A 26,399-nucleotide genomic window follows, 5' to 3' on the forward strand; every position below is an offset into this window, starting at 1 on the left:
TGCACTTCTAAAAATAGTTGATGATATACGCCTTGGAATTGATAAGAGTCAGGTAACCATTTTAACCCTTTTCGACTTTTCAAAGGCTTTTGACTGTGTCTATTATCCCCTTTCCTCATCAAACTTAGGAAGGATGGTTTCTCTGATGGTAGTGTCAAGTGGGTTGAGTCTTATCTTTCGGGACGACGCCAGTGTGTCAGGTCGGGTGAGAAGCAGTCGAGATGGAGACCAGTCACTCGTGGAGTTCCGCAGGGTTCAGTCCTGGGGCCACTTTTATTTTCACTGTACATCAATGACATTACTACTCAAATTACTCATTCCAATTTTCACTTATATGCAGATGACTTACAAATATACCGCCACTTTTCTATAAGGGACATACAAACTTGTGTGACTCTCATGAATTCCGATATTGACGCTGTTACTCACTGGACTTGGAAACATGGACTAAAATTAAAACGTAGACAAAACTCAGTGTATTATGATAGGTCATTCAAAGCCTTGTTCGTAAAATTGATTTTACTACGGCTCCCAAATTAAAACTAAATGACCAAGATCTAGAATACTCTGAGAAAGTAAAGAATCTAGGACTTATTAATGACAAACACTTAAGATGGACTGAACAGGCTTCTTTTGATATGTAATAGGGTCTTTGCCGGTGTTCACAGCCTCAAGCGGCTGGCTTCATATCTACCACACCAGGTTAAAATAATGCTGATAAAGACTCTTGTACTGCCTCACTTCAACTACTGTGACATAGTCATTAATGACATGACTGTGGAGCTTTCAAATAAACTCCAGCGTTGCTCAGAACTTTTGCATTAGGTTCATTTTTAATCTCAGACGTGATGATCACGTAACGCCCTTCTTCAAACAATTATCTATATTAAAATTACAAGATCTTCGAGACTATCACTCACTCATTCTGTTGCACGCTCTTTTAAATACAAATTGTCCCAGTTATCTTTCAAACAACTTTCAATTTATGTCTGAAATAAGTGAACGAAGTACAAGGGAGGGGTACATCCTTATTATCTATACCAATTCATCGAACAACTACCTTTAGTAAGTCGTTTACAGTTTCTCTGCCTGCCGATTGTGGAATGCCTTACCTATAAACATCAGAGCCATTGATAAGCGCGCTCGCTTTGGGGCGGAGGTCAGGGCCTTGATGCTGGGGGCTCAGGGGGTATAGCGGTTGGCGGCTTTGGAATGTGTTACTTAAGGCAACTGAATGCAAGTTGAATGAATGCATGCGTGTATGTCTTATTATAGTTTTGTAATATTTATAAAGTTACATTAATTATAGATGTTGTTTTTTTATTATTTTTAAAGCTAAGATTCTTTTAATGTATAAGGTAAATAAAATAGATTTATTTTTAGTTATACATGTATATGTATGTTAGTTTTAATTTTTTACGAGGTTTTAAGTGGTAGAGAGGACTTTATAGTCCTAACTTCGCCTCTAATAAAGACATTTTTTCATTTCATTTCATTTCATTTTCATTTCATTTCATCTGAAGTAGTCATTTAGGGCTATTTTATAATCAGGTACAATTGAAAACTGCTGACGATAAAGATTTGAAATTTTTACAGTAAGTATGTGATATATGTTTAATACACAACAAATAAAACACGATAAATACCGATGTTTTTTAGTTTTATTTATTGTGTTATAAATTTATGACATAATTTGCTAATTAAAAAAAAGTCAGTGAAAACACATTGGTTAGTAGAGTGAAACGCCGCCAACCGCATCAGAATACGACGATCCAGTCAGAAATGGCAGCACATAATGTACTTCACAATGTGTACCTAAAACAACCCGCCATTTCTGATTGGATAAACCTTTTGAGATGCGGTTTGCGGCATTCAACTCTAATAAGTGAGCTCTTTCAAATGAAGTATCACTCGACCCATGCTTCAATTTAAGATTTCCATGTTTTCCTCTGTGGGCCGTCCCCCCATGGTTGGCATGTCATGGTAATAGCAAGAAAAAGTAGTTTACATAGCCATATGACACTGTGCAAAGTTTATAGATGTTATCTCCTATGTTTTTTTTAAATATTAAGCCGTACCCATACTTTTCAAACACCCTGTATAAAGAACACTTAGCTGTAAGATGTACATGCTTTATGTTTGTTTCTTACTTAAGGGTCCAAGTAATAATACAGTACAGTAAATCTTACAATAATAGATGCTATAGCTGAATAGTTAACAATATTAGCTATTTTTAATAACTTAACCAAATAGATTTTACATATGTTTTGATATGAGTTACAAGATATAAACAACAACAAATAAAGTTTGTAAATACAAAAACTTGCCTTTTGTTGTTTTGATATCATGTGTTAGATATACCAAGTAATACTTGTGCGAACATGTCAAGGACTCATTGCAATATTTTATTGATTTGTTAATCTTTTTGTACTTAATCCTACATCTTAGATTTTTTAAAGTGAAGAAGAGGACAAAACTACATCTTGAAGTGTGATGTTAAATATTTTAATGTCTAGGATTGGCTACTGGATTTGAAGTTATTTGAGTAGCCTTATTCAACATTTATAAACATAGGATAATTATTTTGTAATAATATATTTGTGATTGACACTATACAAGCTAATTATACTTTTTGGATTGCATAAGTATTAAATGATAGAGGATCTACCTTGAAGTAGGAGCCACTTCACCAATAGTTTTCTCCTCAAAGTCTGTTCGAAGATCTCTCATATAGTTGGAGGTGTGAGGAGCCAGCTCAAATACTACCTCCCACCAAACTGTCAACACTGAAAAACACATATTACATATTACACTTGCAGTCTTTTATAAGGTAAAAAGAAAATTACTCTTTGTTGTTTGTCGCTCATGAGGCTGGAAAACTTTCTTTTCTGTCTGTCTATCTTTCCACACGATATCTCGAAAACGCACTGACCTACAGACTTGAAAGTTTGCATGAAGCTTCATTTTTTATATGAGCAATACTGAGTTTTTTGATGTTGCAGATCACCATGGGATATGGCTGAATGTTGGCTGAATGTGAGGGTAACCATGGTGGTAACAAGAAAATAATAGAATAAATACATTTATAAACAAATCGAGCACAATCATATGAGATTTCAACAAGAGACATTTTTATTTATGGATTTAAATATATATAGTGTGTCTATTTTAAAATTTGATAACAAGATTTGATTTCAGTACACTCTTGTGTTGTAGCACCCTTCCTAGCTCACCTTAACTATTATTACTTTAACACTGTTATGAAATTTAACTTAAAAATTAAAATGTGAATATGAACAAGATACCTCAAAAAGATTTCATCTGTAATATCTTAATTTGGCATGAAACCTCATTTCTACATAGTCAAGAATGAGTTATATGGTACAACTTATACAACTTATATGGTACAAAGAATGATGGTGCATGTACAACTATGGAATTTCGCTGAGCGTCATTGAGGCCCATCACTTAGGAGGCTGACACAATTTCTCCTTTGTCTACCGGAGGATATAAAAATTTCATTTTCGTATCTCAAGAATAATATGATATAGGTTTAAAATTTTGCAAACAGCCTCAGTGAAGCCCGTTAGAAACACATGGTGTGGCATACTCCTACATTGTATATACAGTTATATTGTTTTCAATCTTTAATGAAGTATTGTATCTGATGCACTGACTACTGTACAACTACACTACTTAAGCCATTAATAAGTCCTTAAAATTCAGAGAAGTTTTATTGGGATTCAAAAGCTTTAGAATAGACTAGGGCCATATGATTCTTTCTGAACTTTATCCTATATGTTTTTATATGAATGGAAATTGTTGTTTTTCCAGTAAAAAGGGGCTATTTTTTATTATGCCTTATAGAAAACACACAGAACTTCACTGTAAGCAATGCTTAAGTCTGCATTTCTAAACCGAGAGGTCAAGGGTTCGATTCCCAGGAAGGTCAATATAAATTTGCAAATGTGTTTGGACCATCTTCCTTGGTAGAATCTATTATTGGAACTATACTGTAATTAATAAAGTACAGTATACCAAACATGTAGATGTGTAATGTGTAACTCTAATTAAATAACTTATACTATTGGTATTGAAAGATCCCCAGAATAAATGTTTGTTCGAAACAAAATTAATGTGACTTACAGATTGTGGAATCAGGTGTCTCGGCCAACAACCTCATCAAGGCTCTCAAATAATCAATGTTGTAAACTGCCAGCTGATCATAGTCATATAAGTCCAGACTGAGACCTTCAATATCTTCAAATAACACTTCCAGGTATTTCTGCCAATTTATCTGTCACAAACAAATAGTCAATGTTGTAAACTGCCAGCTGATCATAGTCATATAAGTCCAGACTGAGACCTTCAATATCTTCAAATAACACTTCCAGGTATTTCTGCCAATTTATCTGTCACAAACAAATAGTCAATGTTGTAAACTGCCAGCTGATCATAGTCATATAAGTCCAGACTGAGACCTTCAATATCTTCAAATAACACTTCCAGGTATTTCTGCCAATTTATCTGTCACAAACAAATAGTCAATGTTGTAAACTGCCAGCTGATCATAGTCATATAAGTCCAGACTGAGACCTTCAATATCTTCAAATAACACTTCCAGGTATTTCTGCCAATTTATCTATCACATACATTTTATTATATATCAGGTACACTTATAATTTATATAGAATACTTATTTAATTTACTGTAAATTTTAATTTTTTTGTGAATCCTAAGTTCATTTGTTCTAAGTATAGTGGAAAATTTAAATCAAATACGGTTTTAAAACTGATTCTGTCATAAAGCAAAAATAGTTCAAACATATTACTTAACTGGATAAGCACTTACAATAACAAATAACCTGTGGATAGGCATTTATTCTAAAAATAATATAGCTTAGCGTAGTTATTATACTTCTGTTAGACATCTTTATACTAATAAAATTCCTATTATTAACTCTAATAAGACTTCAAATGTGCAAATTCACTTGATGAAAATACCAAGAAAAAGACTATTCATATCACATTATAAAATAGGAAACCGAAAATACTTTGTAAATTTCACCACACATTTATTAAAGATAATAATTACTTTTGTAATGCCATTTCAAGCCTATAAATTCTTCATTCCAGTTAAAATACACTTTGTATCAATATACATTTATATAAAATGTAGATTAACAGCTCTTGCATCCAATGTCAATTTTATACTGATTATGATGATGCTTTTACCCCAAAACTGTTTTTTATTTAAATACTGAATATGTATTACACATTTGTATAGTTTTATTAGTTTATAGTACATCACCTTGTGAATACAGTAAATATTTCAGTTTTAATTACCATCAAACTTGGTGTAATTTTTGTACGCATTATATAAATTATGTACGATTTTCAATGTAAAGAGTCATATCCAATTAAATTGTGTAAAATATTAAAACTTACAAAATAAACATCTTAGCTACAATTTACTGTATGAAAAGTACATTTTTTAAGTTTAAAAATAAAATGTAACAGTATCTGTACTGATACACTTTTAGATAACTAGTATGAATTCAGGATTTTGAAAAAAGTCTAAAAACATAAACATTTTGTATAGTTTATTGGTTTTTCAAGTATATGAAGTGGATCAGCCCTTTTAAAGTTTTGAAAACTGTATGATATTGAGAAGTATCACAGAAAATAATATAAAAATGCATAAGGCTTGCAAATCAAAAGTACAATAAAAATGGTGCAATTTATAATATAACAATGAAAGATCAAATAAGCTTCACGCTCATAACTTTCACTGATTAACAAAGAGAACTGTGTCATGGTGAAGACATGAGAGCTACTGATCCTGTGTAATCCTGGTGGTGAATTTTTATATATTTATGGCAGTTTCATATTGTACCTTGGTTGTAACACTATATTTGATCTTCCTATTATTACCTACAAATTAAATACTCATGTGTTGTCATACTCTCTGAGCTTGATGGCAATGATTATTATAATATCTACCAGATTGCTGGAGACTGGAGGCAGACCCAAACATGAAATCCATGTTATTCACCTACCATAACTTTCATGCAAAAACACAGCCAAACATAATTTATCCAAATAATATTGATATATTATTCATGTAACAAGGTTATTCCCGTATATCAAATATTTCAAATTTACTTGTATCCTATTAAAAAAGAAAAATGTGGTCCTTATATCATGTTGAATTTTATCTATGTAAGAAATCAATTGTTACTCAAATTTAATATTAAAAAAATGTAATTTAATAATCTATATTTGGCATGTATATAGTACATTCTGAACTAAATATTTTTTTATTTTCTGTTAAAAAGTGAAAATAAAGTGTTCTGTTTTACGTAATCTTATAATATTTAGTAGAATTACATTATTGTTAGAAAATCTTATAGTTTTTCTCAGATCCTCTGGAAGGGGGTATTTTGAAAACTTTCATTCAATATGATGCTGAGTAACTAAAACCAGTGTGTTCTAATTTCTTTATATATTGAATTTTCTTGATATTAGGATTAGAAACTAGAATGATAATATTTTATTGATATTTCTCATTTATTCTCTACTGTGTTGTATACATACCGTACACAAACATATATTATTTGCTGGTAAAATAACAACATACATATATAACTGATTTTAGACTAACAGACAAAATAATATAGAAGATACCTTACTTGTGAAGGAGCATAGCTTGAGACTTCCTTGTCTGTAACATTCTGCAGCTCTGACACCCACATGTACTGGGGTAGATCATCTTTGGTGGGGTCTGTTGAGGAGAAATTTTCCTTCAACTGCATCAAATTACAATTTTTATTTTATTTTATTGTAAAATAGGTGAATGCTTTTTATTATTTGTAATCATACTAAATGCCTGATAACTTACAATGATAATCTTTTTTTCAAAGTCCATGATTTGAATAGCTGCTTTTTCAACAGAAGATTTAAAGGCCTTTGCAGACCGGTTGTTGTACTCCAAAATGTGGTTCATAGTCTTTATGATATATTCCTTCCAAGCTCCTCTTCGTCGTGATCCTCCCCTTGCCAACAGAGAACGCAGGGGAGGCCTCTTGATCCTGCTGTGCTCGTTATGACTGCAACAGGGATTCAACATTGTGAACTAATGACAAATTTTTTTACAGGTGTTAAGGCAACAAATAACAATTTGACTACGCAATAATTGAGTTTTAGATTTCTTTGTTCAATTAAATCTCGATTTGAACTGAACAAATATTGACTATTAATTTGTAAATGGAAGTCTGTCACTCACAGAAATGGTTAAAAATAAAATCCTAAAAGATTTATGATGAATAAATTCAAAGAACATATTTTCAACAATAAACAAATTGTAAACTACTTTGCACCCTCCAAGATAGCAAATGGACCAGAATTTTTACATGGATGTCAATAGACAAAGTGACGAATTGGAGATTGTGGCTAACAATGCCTAAAAATGGACCAGTAGCATAAGCCTGTTGGAGGTTTATTCTACAGGGAAACCGCAAAAGGCAGAGAAAAAGTAATGTTTGCGTTCAAAGCCTTATGGCTATTGAACATGTTTGCGAGGAGTAGTTGTGTAGTAAGTGTGAAAACTGGTGCAAAATTCAAGATGATGGATCAGAATATTCCAAAACTTATGAGGGCAGATATTTTTGGACGGAAATTATTACAAAGTTATGGTTCATTCATAGAAGGTCCTCATTAGATGAATGATTGGGCAAAGCTTAAATAGGACAGTTGCTTAAAAACTAACTTTTCTAGCTTACCCTTGTAATTATCTATGATGATCTGTAGGAGTGTGCACATGATTTTAGGAGCAGATGTGCCGCAAGCAATTGTAAAGTTCCCAAACAGTCACCAAATCCATAGTTTTTATTGTTGATTGGCAACGTGCCTGAAGCCATCCAGTATTCTACACTGGAGACAACCAGTCATTAATGCTGGTACTGTCTCTGAAGTTCTCAACATAGAGGTCAATTACATAATTATGTTGTTTGCCTAAGTTTTCCTATATTGTTATGTGATATGCAGCAGAAGTTTCTTTACTGTTTTGTGGAGATTCGGTTTCATGTAATAGGTCAGACTTAAACCTCTCTTTATTGTAATTCTATCTTTCGTCGATGTTGTTCCCTATTTGCATACTTTTCATGCTTAACAAGATAACTTAAAAAATAAATCTATTAATTTTCAGTACTTGCAAAAAGTTGTTTTATTTTGAAATAATTTCAAGTACCTTATAATATCCTGTATTGTTGTGTGGATTACGTTGTATACTAGCACGCAAACTGCATGGGGTATTAGTCCTAATTAATCATCTCACTTGATGTTACAGTATTTCTAAATGTATACAGTATATTTATACAGTGGTAGTCAACACATCGTTTCCCACTCATTAATCTTGTGTAATATAAGGTTGTTTTATTACAAGAGCCAGTTATAAAACTAGTTTGTTAAAGCACATGGTATTTTCCACTGTTGGTGTTTTTCTTCTTTGCTCTAAATTATTGTGTTGGCGTTCTGCTGCTCATTTCGCAAGTAAAGTCGTAATGCTATGTGGAAAACCCAATTAGATGTAAACAACAAAATTTGCATTACATACAGTGTCTAATTATGTGTAACTTTGCACAGTATCCAGATACATATTTAAAAGTACAGAATAAATCTAAGTAAAACAAATCATTTGTAAACTACAACACTTAGACGCCTGCTATATAAAAAGTGAAAACTTAAGTAATATACTGCATCAAAACATAAATTAAAATAATAAAATTGATGTTGAATGTGTACTCTCCCTTCATATGGCAAACAATGTCATTCTTTGTTTAAAATTTGTTATTGACAATGGAAGGATTGAAAGGATAACAGGATTTCAGGATTTGCCATCGTTATAAGTTACAAAAGGTATAACACAACAATTCAAGGATAGATCCTGTGCTTTAACAACGCCTGGACTCGACTCCCAGCAGTTTTGGGTATGTTTGAACCCTCATCTTTCCCTTCTTTTCTCCTTTTGGTTCTTTATTTTGGTGCGTATTAATTCCTCCCTCCCCCCCCCCCACCTCATGAAGAGGATAGATTGCAATCCTCGAAACATTGAGTTATACCTTTTGTAAGATATAACGATTGCAAATGTCTGAAAGCCTATTATCCTTTCTAACAATGTAAATTGCCATAGCTGATGACTGGTTTGTGAGTAGAAGTTCTCTGCTTCTGTGTGTTTTGATATTTAATATATTTTTAATCTCATTACTACTTCCTTCATTTTAGTTCTATCAAAATGGCTGACTGTAATAGTGGTAGAAACGAAAATGTGATACTGATGATACAGTATTTCGATTATCTAATCTAATCAGGGTGAGGATTTTATTTAAGAATTATTTATTCTGATACTAAATGCCTATTATATCTGCATAAATTATTAAAAGTATTGTACTCAGCCTGTACAATATACAAATGATAATACAAGCCAAGCATATGCTGTTTTTATTGTACTGTATTTATTGTACTTTAATAGGTAAAAAATTAAACCAGCTAATTCATTCATTCATATATCCTATGAATATTCATTCATATATTCATTCTAAATATCCTACTGGTACACAGTACAAAGAGCATCATTTATAGGTGTTTTCTCATTAACGAATCTAAATTACTAGATGTGTTAAAACACTTGTTAGCTATTTATATATATTGAAAATTATTTTATTTAGTAATAGTCCACCCATCAGTTGTGCAATGATTGTCTCTAAAGATGTAAACAATCAATTCAATTATATTTACTCTTTGTTACATATAAAAAAGTGTTTGATATATTTTATAACTTCCTAAATTTTCTTAAATTGCAGGCAAAATACAATTAAGTTTAAAAGAACATATTATAACTTTAAATTGTGTTTTATATCTAAATATGTATCTAAAAAAAATTTTATTGGATAAAACTATGCATTATCTTAACCTTAAATTCTAAATAAATAGAATTTTACTCGTATTCAACCTAAAAATGAATTATGGACATTTTTATGAAAAAGGTATCTTCAGTTCTTACATTCTGACATTATGAGGAAGTCACATGATTTGTAAACTAAATCAATTTCAGTGACATGCAACTTAGAACCACTATATGTTTTTGTTATTTATCCAGGGAACAACTTAAATTAGTGTTCGTCCTTAATCAAAGTTGTTTAAAAGTGGCTAAACAGCATTTCAGTCCTTAAATTCTTAAAACACTCAAAATATTAACATTATGATATTTTTAAACCAGTTAGTTTTAAATTTACTAACAAATAGTATTTTGAAGAACTGAAATGTTAAAATATGTTGAAGAAACATATGTATCTCTGTTAATTTAAATTTGGTTTTAAAATAGCCAATATAACCTTGGTTTTTACCTTCTAAATCTTAAAACTGTTCTTGAAAGTAAGATAGGACTTATTCCAATACCAAATTAGGGGTCTGGTTCGATTACTCCATCGATCATTGGCCCAACGACCCAAACAATAGTTTAGTTTTAAATATGAGGATCATTGGCCCACCGATTAGTGGTGTAATTGGACCGATTTGTTTCATAAAGTAAAACATAACTAAAACGGGTCGTTGGCCCAACGAACCTTATTTACAATTTAAACAGTAAGTTTACAATCAAGGATCGTTATCCCAACAATCCAAAATTTACTTACAAATACTAATAGCGTATATGGTTCGTTGGGCCAACGACCCTATTGCAATAACAAGTGAAATTGTAGAATACAGGTTTGATTACACCACTGTTCGTTGGGCCAACGACCCATTTTATAATTTATAGAGGTTCTATTAGTACACTGGGTCATTGGCCCAACGACCCGATCAAATAAAATATTGCATTTCAAATGAAAAGGGTCGATTACTCCACTGACCGATTAGTCCACTATGGTCAAGGGCAGGCGGCACGGCAGCCGCTCCTCCTGCACTGTAGTAATTCTATCTGCATTATGAGCGTGAATACATTTGATGAATATATATATATATATATATATATATATATATATATATATATATAAAACTATAAATTATATATTAATTAAATGCAGGTATGAGGTAACTTGTACATTATTATTTTTTTGTTGGTAAAGAAAAACTACATTGGTTAATATAAACGTAATATATTTTAGTGCCAATTTCTTCTTCATCATTGACGTAACTAAACATATATATGTGTGTGTGTGTGTGTGTGTGTGTGTGTATATAATTTGTATAAACGGAAAAAAGCGTGATTTAATCTTTATTGAAACTGATTAGTATCGATTTTTGATCATATACATATACATGTACAAGTAAAAGAACTGGCCAATTCTCTTCAAAAAGCCATTGTGTAATGTTCTGAAGCATTTACGTGTATTTGGTACATTTCTTCAGATGGATATAAACTACATTTACAGTACATATTAAAGAAAACTATCAATCATTAAAACTTAATTGAGAATATGCTGCCAACTTTAAAATAGAAGCCTCTGAAGAAGTAATGTTGATTGTGAATGAGACGTGAGAGAAGGCATTACATTATCTTATAACGGGTATTCTATATGAGGTACCTAATCTATAAACTAATGCAGCTGTTAGACTCTTAGTTGTGAGTAGAATAATGTAATTTGTAGTAATATATTAGAAATATAATGTTATTAGAGATATCGCAAAAAGAATTCAAGTTTCACATGCAACCGACCACTACTAGAGTTTTAATTTCCCATAAGTCCAAGATTATTCTTTTGATGGTGTCTTCCTCAGTTTCTTTCCAAGTTGAAACATACAAACTTGAAGGAGGGCTTAGAAGGAGACGGAGAATGAAGTAATGGACTAATCGACCCTCTGGTCGCTTAAATGAGCTAATGTAGCGGCGTGGGTCGTTGGGCCAACGCCTGGTGGTGTAATCGGCCCTCTTTTGAAAATCTTAGAATTCATTCCATTAAAGCTCGTTAGCTCAACAACCCCCTTCAAATATTATTGCTTCATATTAATTCATTGTCCAATTATACCACTGACCGTTGGCCCAACGAACCTATACCAGTAAATAAAAACTATAAGGTTTGTTGGGCCAACGACCCTATATTTACAATTTACAAAAACTAAACAAATAGGGTCGTTGGGCCAACAAGCCAGTGGAGTAATCGAACCTATGTATGTTTGTAAGATGGACCGTTGGGTCAACGACCCTCTGTACAAATTACATTTCTTCCAGGCGGGTCGTTCGGCCAACAATCAGTGGAGTAATCGAACCGTCCCCCAAATTAGTGTAAAAAAGGCCCTGGTAAAAAGGATAAAAAAGGTTTCGACTAGAAACTATAAGCTAAAACATTTTGTAAGAGTTGGTGGGATAATGATTAGTATTACTACCCCTCCTTTACCCAATCCCAGTTATTCTTACATATCTAGACAAGCAAGTGATGGTTCACAAACATAATTTCAAACCAGAATACAACTAAATCTTTAACAGATAGTCTCAGCATTTATTAATGAAAAAATATAACGTTAAAATGAAAATATGGAGATCTGTACAATAATCTATATTAGATTTATTTCCACAATGTAGTTAGAAACAAAATAAACATTTCACAACTGTGAAATATTGATTTCGATAGTGATTTAAGGTTATGTCCATTGCGTGACTGACCAGACGTGGATTACATGATTGACGATGATTTTAATTGTAGATTGCCACTCTCACATTTACTGTGGTAAGTTAATACTAATGTTCTATTAAGCAAATTGTAATCTTAATTGAAAAGTTTAAACTACTATCTCCTAAATAACAGTAATTTCATAGAAAATTTACTAAACTAATTTAAAGGTATTACAAACTATACCTAGACCTATCTTAAAATATATTATGGGCGCAAGGTTTTTAGGATTTTAGATGCAGCTGCTTCAAATCCTGATTGTGATTGGAGTAGCCTACATTTTATAATATGATTACAGTACCATATCTTACCCTCATTACGTTCGATAAGATCCTTACACAGGCCTTAAGCCCATTATGACGTAAAATAAATCTGAAACTGAGATCGGCTGATCCAAAATAGTATAAATAAACCGATAAAACGGAGTATCGAAGGACCTGAGAGAACGTAACGATAGTCTATCGTACTCTTTCCCGGCTACTACTACCGCCTTCTATCCGTTTCCCGCAACACCTACAACCCTGCTGTACTGCGTGTATTGTATACCAACTAGACGTAAATCACTAAATATTTTGGTACAATCTTACTGCTCTCCTTTTCACCCCTAACATGAAAAGAGTTCTTCCTTCGTAACAAGTATTCAAGTCTTTACAATCTCTCTATTAACAGTTATCCCAAAAAATAGGCAGACAATTAATTTTACGGTACAAGACGTGATCCAGTTTTTCTTAGTTCTATGCTTAGATTGGATTAGTTTTGAAGGAGGGTATATAGACTTCTAGTTTCTAACGCGACAACCTAACCTTCATAGACTTATGCGGTCATTATCATGACTACCATGTTTTACGTTTCACACCGTGTCGAATTACGATACTTCAAAGTATAAATTAATTACTTTAGCAATGTATGGACTCGGTAAGAACAGGAAAACGAAAATGATAGTCAAAATAGGAGCTTACCTAAGATACACAGAGGTACTTAAACAATTAGCTGGAGCACAAACATTCCAAAAGTTATGCAGTGTGAACATGTGAACAAGCTCGAGGTCACATTACAGACCCAAGGATTGTTATAAAGGATTTTAAATACTTATCTCTACTCAGGATATTATGAAGTACCCACCTAGGTAGAGGGTTGCCGTCCCCTGGCATGCCCAAAGAGAGCCTATTGACAGTGTTATTGACAGGATCAGCGGTGACGTCAAAGCCGATAAAGATGTCCTTGTCAATGTGTCGTTTGATATGGGCCACAGCCTCCTGCCAGCTGACGATATCGTCTGACTCCTCCAGTGGCGGAGTCTGTGGAAGCCCCAGGTGTTCCAGGAACCCCATCATGGGGCTCAGAGACAGTTTTTCCAAGGCCTCTGATTAAACATTAGCAGTGCAATTAGATGTACAAAAGACTTTCGACCAATGAATAACAATGTGTCTCAATGAAGATGTTTAATGAAAGGTATGTTTTGATCAAATTTGTTTCCCAAAAGTTCTTGGTTTCTTCTTTTTTTAAACTAGTAAATTCATTGATGATTATTTATCACCCAAGTTCTCAAATGCTTCTTACAATAATACTGTAAGTGTTTTTATTAATATATTATAATAAGCGCGTCCTCTGCAGCAGATGATAAGATTATAGCCTAATCTAAACTTTCTTATATCGCGTAATAACAAATAGTATATAGTGACAGTCTGGTGTCCTTGTCGCCGACATCGCTTCCTTTCAGGAAGCAGAAGACAAGAACTGATCGACATAATGACATGTAATTTTCACATTAAGTCAAAGTCTAGATAAAGCTAATAATAACTTTTCCAAAAGTAGTGGCCTCAGGGTAATATCAAAGTAACAATTCCTCTTACTAGAGTAGAATTCTGGAATTCTGAGTGTATAAAGTAGCCTAGCCCGCTTTTCATATAAGCCTCTTTTGTAAAGCAAATAATTTATTAGTGGTAAAGTATCGTACTAGTATCAATGATTCTGACTACCAAATATATACTTTCCACTACGTGTACAACAATAACGTAGATATTTATAATTTCTATATCCTCCAAAATAATACAAATGTCATATTTCTGATATTTTGATTAAGTGATTCATTAATTAATATTTTATGTACTAACCGACATCCCTGCAGGCCCTGTACATCACCCTTGCTTGATGAACAGATGTTGCTTCGTCATCGGTGTCATTCTGCTCCATGTACTCTGAAAATACATATTTAGTTATATCAAATTAAAAGCTAACTTTCAGTTTAAACAAACAATTTAGTTGAAATAAAATCCTAATTCTCTTTATGAAAGCCTACTTCTTATTTAATTCATCTTGAGCTATATAAAATTGAGTAGAATATTTTATGAACTCCACGGAGATCTTTTGGGAATTTCTACAATGGGTCAAGGGACAAAAATGTAATATAATTGTGGGTCAGAAATATCTAATTTACCGTCCTTCTGTATGAAAATATCTTTGTGTTAAGGATTTATTTTTAGTTTTAGAAACAAGTAGAGATACTAAATTCAAATTTGGCACATCTTTTCCCTTAAAATTTGAAATATAATATTATTAATATTATATTCTAATATCATGTTTCAAAATAGCGGAAATTTGAAAGTTTCAAAGCGTAATTTAGATTTAAAGATTTAAACCATCCGCCATCTTGAAACGAGATAAGATAATCTAATATTAATTTTGCCTTGATTTGAAATTGTAAGAAAAATAATTAGGCCAAACTTTAATTTTGTATCTTTACTGGTTTCTGGATAAATTAAAAATAACTTTTACAAAGACAGACGGTAAACTAAGCATTTCTGGACTCTTTTTTGTATTACATGTTTTTCACTTGACCAGAAGAAATAATCATTGAAAAGTTTCCAGAAAGTTCGTAAACAATCTGTATAGTAGGTTAGGTAGGGTATTTTTGGACCAATTTCACTCATATAATAAAAGAAGTAAAGCAGTATATTTTATATACAAATATGATAATTTCATTAGTTTGATATCCTAAAAATGAAGCACAAGATAGAACCGTTGTAAAAAGTGTTGAGTTACTTTAAAAAATGCCAAAAACAACACAAGCAAGAAGACGAAGTATTTTGCATTGCCTTTTTTTGGAAACACTACACGTAAAACTGTTTACATATCATTGTATTACAAGGCCAATTTACCTCGTACCCTTCGGATGACATGATGGTTCCTGTTTGTGAACCAGTCCTCGCTGAAGTCTGTGTCAGGAATCGGGTGTTCTTTCTCAAAGTTGCCACACGCAAACTGATAAAAATCCTCACACGGGTCTGCTGTAGTGTCCATGGAGTTTACTATTGTTGCAGCTAGAAGAAGAAAAACCATATTAACATAAATTATTTTGATGAAATGAATAAAATATTATAGAGTATTTTATTTCTTTATTGTAAGCTGATGGGAATATTAAGTGAATTAAACATTCTCTTAATTGTTTTATTTTTATTAATACTCTTCCCTTGTTGTTTTTAATAGAAATAAATAAGTACTGCAAGTGCCTAGGGTATTTTTATTCAGAACATCCTATTTTAACTGATTTTCCCTCTCCCGAACATTACTTTCCTTATTTAAACAATTATTTCTCTATATAATTATTTCATTCCCTATATAAACCATAAATAACACGTCAGTGTGAATTAATTTTTTTTCTCGACAGTTCAATGCTCAAACAGTTCCTTTTAACACCAATATGAGTTATACAATAGTTTTAACGTTCGTTATGGAAGAATTAGACTATGAAATGTTAGATAGTTTTTAAAAGATTTCGTGAGCTTTTTATATTTGTGGTGAAAAGTATCGTTCAATATTCGTCTCGAAAGTTATATTGCTGGGTTCGAAAGCATTTTCCACCCATGCGAATGCGTAATTGCATTCTCGCCTCTCTATTGGTCACTTTCGAGACTAGTACTATAGTATTGAACTGTACTATAGCTAGTATATAATATAATATTGCATTTGTATGTTATTGTATATTAAGCAACTAAGAACTCATTTAGTTGTTACAATACTCTGTTTGGTTTAAGTATGATCCTGATGTGGAGAGAATGTACAAAATTCTAGTCTGAACTTTTAATATGTATGCTATGAATTTAAATCATGTCTCTGCAATAGAGATTGATTGATTTGAACTATTATTCAGTTAATCTAAATTTTACAGTCCTATTCTAGTGTTCATTACAATCTAGTCTTTGAATATTTGTCCATTCTACCTTAAGAAGGCTGTGTTGGCCTCGTTAATAAAGGTTTTCCAAGTTTTATGATAATTCAAAATGTACATGTACATAGTGTATGAGACAATATGTATCTGTCTGTATTTGTAGAATGTGTAAACAGAGTATCCATAATCAAAAATAATGCAAGCAACAGGATTTTTAAAGTTATAAATCTAGTTAGTTACCTGCTTTGATGCACTCTGCTGTCGTACACAGATCTGGAGGGTTGAGTAAGTGTTCTAAATCTGAAACATAAAACGGTTCTTCTAACAATTTTGGCATGAAATTAGGCACCTTAACAACCCGTAAACATTCTTAAACGTCACTTTCACTGAGTCGCGATTATAAACCGCTCTGTGAGCAGAATTGCCTCGGCCGCTTATCGTGCTCCTGACCTAGACAACAGTGCGGCACAGGCCGCGGCACAAGTAGCGGCACGGTGGCTGCTCTACAGCTGATAATTACAGCAGGCCAGTCGGAAGTGGTACTAATTACTCAGTACTACAGCAGCGGCCCATCGTTACACTGATAGAATGCAACCACTAACATTGTTTTAACTCTTCCCATTGTTCTGGCATTTTATTAAGGTGATGTAATAGCTGAGTAAAACTTCATTTATGAATAAGCGATTGAAGATAACGCAAAAACGTAAAGTATGAGTGAAATTTATTAAAAACTAGAAGTTACCAGTGGCTTCCTATTCAATAACAGATACACAATGGGCATATGCTTTATAATTACATAAAAAAAAAACCTGATTATTGGATTTTCAGTGGAATATATTGCAATCTCCTGATCTATTTCAGAAAAAGCAAATCTTTTTAGGTCCTAAAGTTGGAGAGTGAAACAACTGTTATGAGTACCAATGAAATACATAAATTTCTCTCCAACATTCCATAATATTTGAATGAATACCTGTAAACATTTCAGTAACACTTCAAATAAGACAATAGTGGAGAATTACTTAGTCCGTAACAATCTTCATGGAAGCACACATGATGTACTGTGATGGAGACCTATAACAATTTTGAGTAGTAGACATGTACGTATTATTTCAGTGTTCATTACTAAGAGGTTTAAAAGATAAACAAAAGTTCCACTGGCTCTTATTTCAGGTTTAGCGTGTGAGGAAGAGTTTCTGGTTCGGATCAATTGCACACATACGCGCGCGCCATGATACAGTTTCCTTCTTTTCCCGATCAAAAAATACATATGTTGATCTGAAAAGTTCAGGTTTAAGATTTTTTTTGGGGGGGGGGAGTTAGCGTTGTGGTCGTGATCAAGAAATTTTATACATATATCTCAAAAGTCTTGTTCGTTCAAAAAGCTTATACTTAAATTTAAATTAATCTTCTTTCGGTCTAAGGTATTTCCGACGCTATAGTAACGTTTACCAGCCTAACAGGTCTACTACGGTCAAAAATATACTATTTCTGGTCATTAGAATATACTACTTACAGTACCGTAGTAGCATTTGCACTGTTGTCCCGATTTAGAAAATATATAAAGTTGGTTTAAAAGATCTTCGGTCACAAAGCGACACTTCTTACCATTATAATCTACTTCAGGTTGCAGGTATTTCGAGCACCGATGGTCTATCAAGAGCATAGTACGCAAGTACGTCAAATATTACCTTTGTAGGACAGCTGGTCGTTTGAAGACAAAAATATAGTTTTTCAGGGGATTCAACACCGTTTATACCACTACGGGTGGTCTATCTTCATGCCGAACCTTCTATTTGAGAGTAAAACATACGTGAATGTCAAATTTCATCGTTTTAGAACATCGGGGAGTATGAAAAAATAAAATGTAGTTCTTCTAGAAGTTACAGACCTCATTTCACCCCGTGGACGTTTGATATTTAAGACATATATTTTGATTTTCTATGTAAATCGTGTGGCACGTGCGTGACAAATTTCATCTCTTTAGGACATTGGAAAGTTGAAAGAACATAAATATAGTTCTTCTAAGAGTTTGTTCAACACTATTTATTTGTTTCTTAACAGCATAAGACACGTGTGTGTAAAACTTCATCTTTCTAGCACATCGAGAGGATGAGAAAACAAATATAGTTTTAGGAGGGTTCCAACTCCCATTTCAACTCCTATGGATGTTTATCTCTATGAAAATGTTTTATTTTTTCTATTTACGTCTTGAGGAATTCGTGTGCCAAATTTCAACTTTCTGGGATATCGGAAAATTTAAGAAGAATTACTGAAGTGAGTGGAGAAGACTTTGCCTTTTATATATGGAGATATAGCTTACATGTGTTTTTTTGTAAAATACTGAATCTTTTTATATTTATCGAATTAAATTGGTTATGTTTGCAACCTAAAGTTTAGTGCCAATAGTTAAAGGTTATGGATAACTATTCTATACAAAGAAATATAACTAATAATTAACATGTTTAACTCTTTAAATTACTTTATAGATGTAAATTGAAACTTTACATCCCTAAAAATCACATTTAGTATTTTGATGCTTGAAAAATGCTACCTTGAACTTATGACAGAACACTTATAAGTTAGAAACTTATTATTAATAACGTAAAATAAAATAATATATAAGTGATTTAAAACTTACAGTTATAAATGAGAAAGGCACACGCAGTAAACAGGCAGAACGTTATTAGAAGAAGAATCCCAATGTAAATTTTCAGCCTCCTTCTACTGGCCCCTGTTTTAGGTCTGAAAAAAAAAAAAACAATTAACAATAATGTTAAAAATTCTTATATGTGTGCGTTTGGGTGTTAAACATTCAATGTGCTATAAAACCTGACAAAATATCCCGAAAAATATTTTATCCCTAGACTTAAAATTATGCATGACATTTCATCTATACATAGACAATAATGTGTGTGCCAATTTCAGTTTTGTATGACTGTCTATTTGCTCGAAAGATAACTCGATAATAAAACTAGTTCTAGGTTTGAAATTTGGCATGCAACCTCAGCTAAGCCTATTACGCGGAAACGTGGTTTGTTTGCACAACTCCTAACTTGTTTTATACAAAACATATACGAAAGTTGGCTGGAGGAATGGACAGGTTTCATCAAAATTAAAAACATTTATTACAAAGTTGTATTACAAAATATGCAATTTTAGTTACCTAATTAACCCGTAAATGATTTTTTTAAATATGTAAATCTCTTAGAGTATAAATTCCCATTTCTATCTTCAGACTTTCTTACTTGGTCTTCATTACAAAGTTGTTTGAATTTCTCATTAGAAATTTCTGTCATTACTAATAGAATGATTGTGTCTCCCCTTTTCTGCCTTCAGGGAAGTAGTCTTAAAGGGATATGCCTTAAAATAAAAAATATCCCCCCCCCCCCAAAACAGACTTCACCACCTTAACCATCTCAGTCAGGTCCCACTGTCGGGAAGACCACGTGATCACAGGTGCGACCACGGCACGTCCGGCACGGACACGGCTCAGCCAGGTCGAGGTCTCTATTGACGTGCTCCGCCAGTCACAAGGACTTGTCACATAGACACGACTGCGCCATGCCTATGTGACCTGCCAACTTGGCTAAGTAGCTCGTGATATTGTAATGTCTGTATTCGCCAATAGCAGGTTTGTAACTCTTGACTGCATAGTGTTTTGAGCTCCGTCCTACCTAATTTTAAAAATTTGGAGACCAAACCTTAACAATAATTCAAATTTCAATGAGTAACAAATTTAAATTTTTGGGAAATTAAAATGAAAAATGAATGATTTTTTTAATTATTCACAAAAAATTGCAGAAAATCTTCCTATGGCCGTAAGTTCATCAGAATAACTTTAAAATAATTCTTCGATAACGGTTAAAATCTTACAAGTAAAATTGAATTAGGAACTGAATGTACAAGCTAATAGATCAATTTATGATTTGTGTTTGTGACACATTATTGTAAATTAACTGTTATTATACCTTTGTCTGGAGATGGAGGCGGCCACAAGATCTTGGTTGCTGCCCACTCCAGAGCTCCAGACGGTCCTAGCTCCAGGAGACTCCAGCTCTGGAACAATACACATCAGTTTAGGTTTCTGTTTTAATATAATTTAATGAGTCATACTACTCAGTATATTTGGGAAAACCAATTCAGCTCAGAATGCAGTTTATTAACATTTCTTCGAAATGAAAAAATATTTTCAGCTTCATAATAAATCTTCTTTTAGTTTACGTTATGAAACATTATCGTAGAAATTATTTTTGTCCTAATTTAGTATAATGACACAAATCCGCAGTATGCGATTAAAACAAGTATAGGGTAGACTGAATTCTTGTTAAGGTAAGTTATTTTCTAGACATCGGCACAGGAAGATTTTAGCTAATGATATTCTATGTATTCGATGTATAATACTTTTGTAATGAAGAGTCCAATAAATTATTGTTTCATTTCATCCTAATGAATATTATAAATGCGAAAGTGCTTTTATTTGATTGTTTGTTTTACTTTCACGCGTAAACTTAATTAACCAATTGTACTGAAATTTTGACATAGACATTCTTACAGTTCCTGGGATGAATATCGACCTGTTCTTATTTCAAAAATCTCTCCGGGCTACACCCCACTGGTCTTTAAACTAGAGAAAAATCAAGCCTTGAGCCAAATCAAGCTTGCTATACAACATTTCCAAAACCGAGTTTACAGTATCTTTGCCAGTTTGCTGCTATCAGAACTGGTTTGAACGAGAACTGTCATTATTAATATTTTTGTATATGAAGTTTTGTATATACTCGTATGTCGATGGTGAACTTTAAGAAGAGAAATGTCTTTGATAGTGCTTGGTTGTATTTAGTACTTATTTTGATTCTAAGAGTCTTGTTGGTTGCTGCAATCTGTTTGGTTTAGTAAGTCTGTAGAATTAATATTATCTGTTTGTGTGAACATTAAAGGATCTACGTTTTGAAGGAAATGAAAAATTCGTAATACCACTTTTAATTCGAATATAGAACACATTTCATTCAATAAATATTCACTACGGTCTCCATGATTCGAATAGTTTTTACTACAATTAAAGCTTCATTGAAGGTACATATGTTGGTTAAAGAAAAATAACATTCGACAAAGCGATTTCTTATGAAATTTATGGGTTGGAAATTATATAAGCAAAGTTGGATTTTATACCTTATAATAAATATTAGTTCTTATTGTTATGGTTTTCAGTTATAAAATAAACAATAAAAAACTGAATTTCCGGAAAGTTCATGTAAATGTGACAGCCTTTAATTCCTTAAAACTATTTTCCAGTATGTAACACAATTTGTTAAAACAAAACACATGGTACATACGGGAAGTATTGGAGCTTGAGAATCTGGGAAGGTCTGAAAGGATGGGAAATTTCCACAGCATATTACACCAGAAGCTGGTTACGGAGCTGTTCCAGATGAGTATTACATCGTTGCACAGTTCCCTGTTACAAACTATTGGTGGCAATTCTCCCACACAGCAATCTGTTACACGCTGTTACAATAGCGACAGTATTGTCGGAAGATCAGTTATCTGTACTTATAATCTCAAAAATTATTCAAAACGCGTTTCAACAAGGAATAAAAACATTCACCCACCCTCTGTATTGACAAAGTCAAACGCGTTTCTGACATCACGCTGTTTACTCTATCATTGTAATTAGATCGATTGTATTACATGTATGTGCAAATTATCCTTACATAAAATCGATAGCAAATACTCGTATGACGCAAGTACTGCAAAGGGAATTTCAAAGGCGTGCCCTTGGAGTGAATTCCCAGGCTATCAATGAAGCAACGGTTATAAAAAAATAATTTGCACACTCCATTACATCAATTTAGTCGCTATGTTTAATAATTACTTATGGAAAAAAGTTATCTGTTTCAATAATAAACTGAAAATACATCAGACTAATTTTTTTCCAAGAAAGGTGTTTTAGTTGTAAGGCAGATAAGTATTTATCTAACATACCGTATGTGAAGTGGTGCCACCAATACTTTCTGAAACACTGAGTGGTGGGAGTGGACTGTGAATGGACAACCTTGTCTACCGGTCGGGCGATTGTTGTGGTGACATTGGGTATATATAGCAGAGAGCTGGAGTATAATAGACAACTACAGGCAGTACAAATCCCCGTGTTAGTGTGGACCAATAGAACAACATTTTAATACTGGACTCCGATTGAACAGTTTTTAACATTACAAGGTGAAAGTCCAAAATCAGAGTTAGGCACTAATTAAAGTTTAAATGTCAAAATATCTTTACCAAAATAAATTACTTTCATGACACCACTGACAGTGATTTTCGAGTAATATACTTTTATACGAGCACAGACAGATTCATAGAGAATTATAGGGAACATATGTGCATGTGAAACTTTTGCTCATTTTGTGCCTACAAGCCTTCCAAATATTTTTGGGACACTTTTTCTGATACCTGTGTAGTGTGTATCCAAATAAAGTCTTTAGTGAACAAAATATTTATTTATTTATTTTTGTACAATAGCTACAGGAATATTATCCCAAAACAGCTATATTGACAATACAAGTTAATAATAATAATTTACATATAAGATATGCAAATAAACATTTACATTTACAAATAAATATGCAGGTAACTTCACGAAGAATTTATATCAACCGTTTCTTAACTAGACATATGGGAGTATTTGATAATTATAAGGTACAAGCATGTATTAATACTCGTACAAGTCAAATGAGCGAATAAAATTTAACGCGTTACCAACAACAAAAATGTAACAACGGTTGATTACTGTTCACGTAGATTGCATGCAAAATTTCAACCTATTTCTATCATTTCATTCTCAAGATTTCCTGTAGATAGATGGACAATCATCCAGAGCAGCAATTTTACGTCTTCCTAACAGACAAAAGAGAAATTTTTCAGCTTACTGATTGATAGACATGAGCCAAGTTTCATGATTTAACATTCACCATGATAGAACACATTCTTATCTATGTAGAAATGAAATGTTAAGCAACATTTAAAGTCTACAAATAAAATCTTTTACGGGATATCTGACCACGTGATACATTCTCAATTTTGTCCTTTAAGCTTCATAGCGTTTCATACCAGTGTTTAAATCTTAAAAATTCCAGTGAGGTAAGGAGGGTACTACAACAAAAGTGTGCACAAATCAATTATTGTCTGAGATTTTTAACATTGACTATTGTGTTTTTTTACTGAATGAATAATTTTTACTCCTATATTTGATGTGGACTCGATATTTCGATATTTCAATGGTAGAAATTAATCATCCCACCGAATTATGTATCTGTTATAAATGTATATAGCTTTATATGAATGTTTTCACAATGTAAATAGTTCATTTATTAAAATTTTACTGTGTAACACCTAATTAAAAAGGAGAAAATAAAAAATGCCTAATGTGCTTATCCACCCAACTTGACCACTGAGACTCAACCTCATTTTAATTAAAATTTTAAAAAGGCTTTTGTGCCCACCTGGTGAAACGTCACTATAAGACGATTATCGTTGTTTATGAAAGAATGTATCATTTAATATTTTAAGAATGTACGCATACAGCACAGAACGGTTAGACTCAACATATATCTCGAGGATCCGGGATCGAGTCTCTCTTCGGGTATGGGATTTTCGCACACCAACAAGTAGACATCTTAGTCTAAAGTATCATAAGCGGCAACTAGTTCGAGCGCTGCATCGCCCACACAGAGAACTCACTCAGTACCAACATAGTTTGATTGAAATTTTAAACACAATTCGTATATTATACGAGTAAGTTAGAGTAACGACACATACTTAGAACGTAATCAATTTTAATTGGTTTTAATCAATGAAACAGCGTTATACCTTTAGTGACTTTTAACGTTGTTGATTGCAGGACAAGAGTATAAATGGAAATTAACCCACGCAGGTAGTTGTTTATTGTATCCTGTATAGAGATGAATGAGGCAGTTCGTAGAAGAAGGAGCGAACTGGGTGAAGGTGACTGTAGCTACGCTTACATAAACTGTAATGGAAGAGCGGAGCTCCGGCTACCATTACGTTGGGACATACTTCCTGCAATGAATGATTTTGGAACATCAAACGAGAAATTAAAGTGGTTGCATCACCGTAGTAATGTTCCGAACCATTTTTTGTAATTGAATTTTAAGTGAAGTGCCAGAGTCGAACGACTACAAATGAAGTGTTAGGAGTAATCATTGCCACTAACCATTAACGTCCTCACTATTCTTGTTTTACATGTTAGTCTGTTGTAATAGACTTTCTGCTACTTCGTAATTTTGTTTCTTAACAAGTTGGAACATAAAGATGAATGATATGACTGTGTGACAATTTGTATAATTAGTGTTTGTGCCCTGTACAGTATACGTAATTAATTAGTGACAGAAAAGTAGCCTATATACAGGGTGTCCTCGAACCAACCTTCCAGGTATTGTTCTTGGACCAAATACAAACCAAAAATATAATATATTCACATTTTATCACAGTTTATCAATGTAATGTTTTATTAATCTCACAAGAGCTAAAACAGCGGATTTTTATGGTTTACTAGCAGTCCTATGTCACATAATGATCGCTGATATTTTTTAGTACACAGTTGTTTAAAAATTAATTTAAAACTTCAGTCTCTCCCTAATTTACCAACCGATTTTGGTAAACTTGAACAATGTAGGATTTTAAATTAAATTGCGTAAAGAAAGCATAATATCTGTAACATTTTCATCGTATACCGTTCGTAAGACATTTACGTTTGAAGTTTACAATAAGCCGCCATTTAAAACATTTGTTCTGTAATTAGGACTCCTTGGTCTGGGAGTGTTCTTATCATGACGTAAGGCAATTATTTAATACCTCTACATGTGAAAGAATGAAAAACACTTTACAGTTCTTCAGGTGGTTTTTTAACTCGTAGGGGGTACGAACGGCATTATATTAACAGTATCTGACTTTCCTTTATACTACGGACCTGATATTTTGAGTTTTTCAACGATAGAGTAATCCATCTCCCAGCTAAAAAATGTATGTGACAGGGATAAGATATTTATATGTACTGTATATTACCTAATATTATCATGCTTATGACATCCATTGGGACTGCAATGTTTCAAAGTTAACATAGAAATCAAGTATATCGTGAAGTATTATGGCAATGTAAGCTCCATGACAGCTGCGAGAGTTTTGTCACAAAGGAGGCAAATGGCACACAGGTTTAAATGTATCAAAATCAATAAAAATATTTTTCGTTAAATTACGAGTTTATATTTTTACCATATTTGGTAGAAGATTGTCACAAAACTAAGAAACAAGTTATTAGAGAAAGGTACACTTTTTGGGTTCTGGGTTTCCAAGAAAATGAACTCCACCACTGCGGAGGGACTGATACAACGGAGTATCGGAGCATTCGGGGAACGTGGCGAAACCTTTACCTAACTAGCTGTAAGAGCAACTTTACTGCCATTTTTTCTTTTGAACCCAAAAGCAATAGAGTTGTGTGTTGGAATAAGAGGAAACTCTGTGCCAAGTTTTGAGATTCTACAACCTGTCTATCAA

General features: G+C 32.9%; 1 protein-coding gene across 1 annotated transcript in view; it reads right to left on the reverse strand.

Moving 5' to 3' along the window:
• The window catches only part of LOC124358430 (endothelin-converting enzyme homolog), a 74,157-nt gene that overhangs the window by 33,233 nt on the left and 14,525 nt on the right, over positions 1–26,399 (reverse strand). The window contains exons 3-13 of the mRNA XM_046810727.1: positions 20,801–20,888; positions 19,471–19,574; positions 17,073–17,132; positions 15,823–15,984; positions 14,779–14,862; positions 13,787–14,027; positions 6,901–7,108; positions 6,692–6,808; positions 4,502–4,642; positions 4,147–4,297; positions 2,669–2,786 (exon numbers count right to left, since the gene is read on the reverse strand). Of these exons, the coding sequence (XP_046666683.1) occupies positions 2,669–2,786; positions 4,147–4,297; positions 4,502–4,642; positions 6,692–6,808; positions 6,901–7,108; positions 13,787–14,027; positions 14,779–14,862; positions 15,823–15,984; positions 17,073–17,132; positions 19,471–19,574; positions 20,801–20,888 (1,474 nt within the window). The remainder of the gene's footprint in view (positions 1–2,668; positions 2,787–4,146; positions 4,298–4,501; positions 4,643–6,691; positions 6,809–6,900; positions 7,109–13,786; positions 14,028–14,778; positions 14,863–15,822; positions 15,985–17,072; positions 17,133–19,470; positions 19,575–20,800; positions 20,889–26,399) is intronic.

This window comes from Homalodisca vitripennis, chromosome 3 (assembly GCF_021130785.1).
Source record: "Homalodisca vitripennis isolate AUS2020 chromosome 3, UT_GWSS_2.1, whole genome shotgun sequence".
Taxonomy (NCBI): Eukaryota; Metazoa; Arthropoda; class Insecta; order Hemiptera; family Cicadellidae; genus Homalodisca; species Homalodisca vitripennis.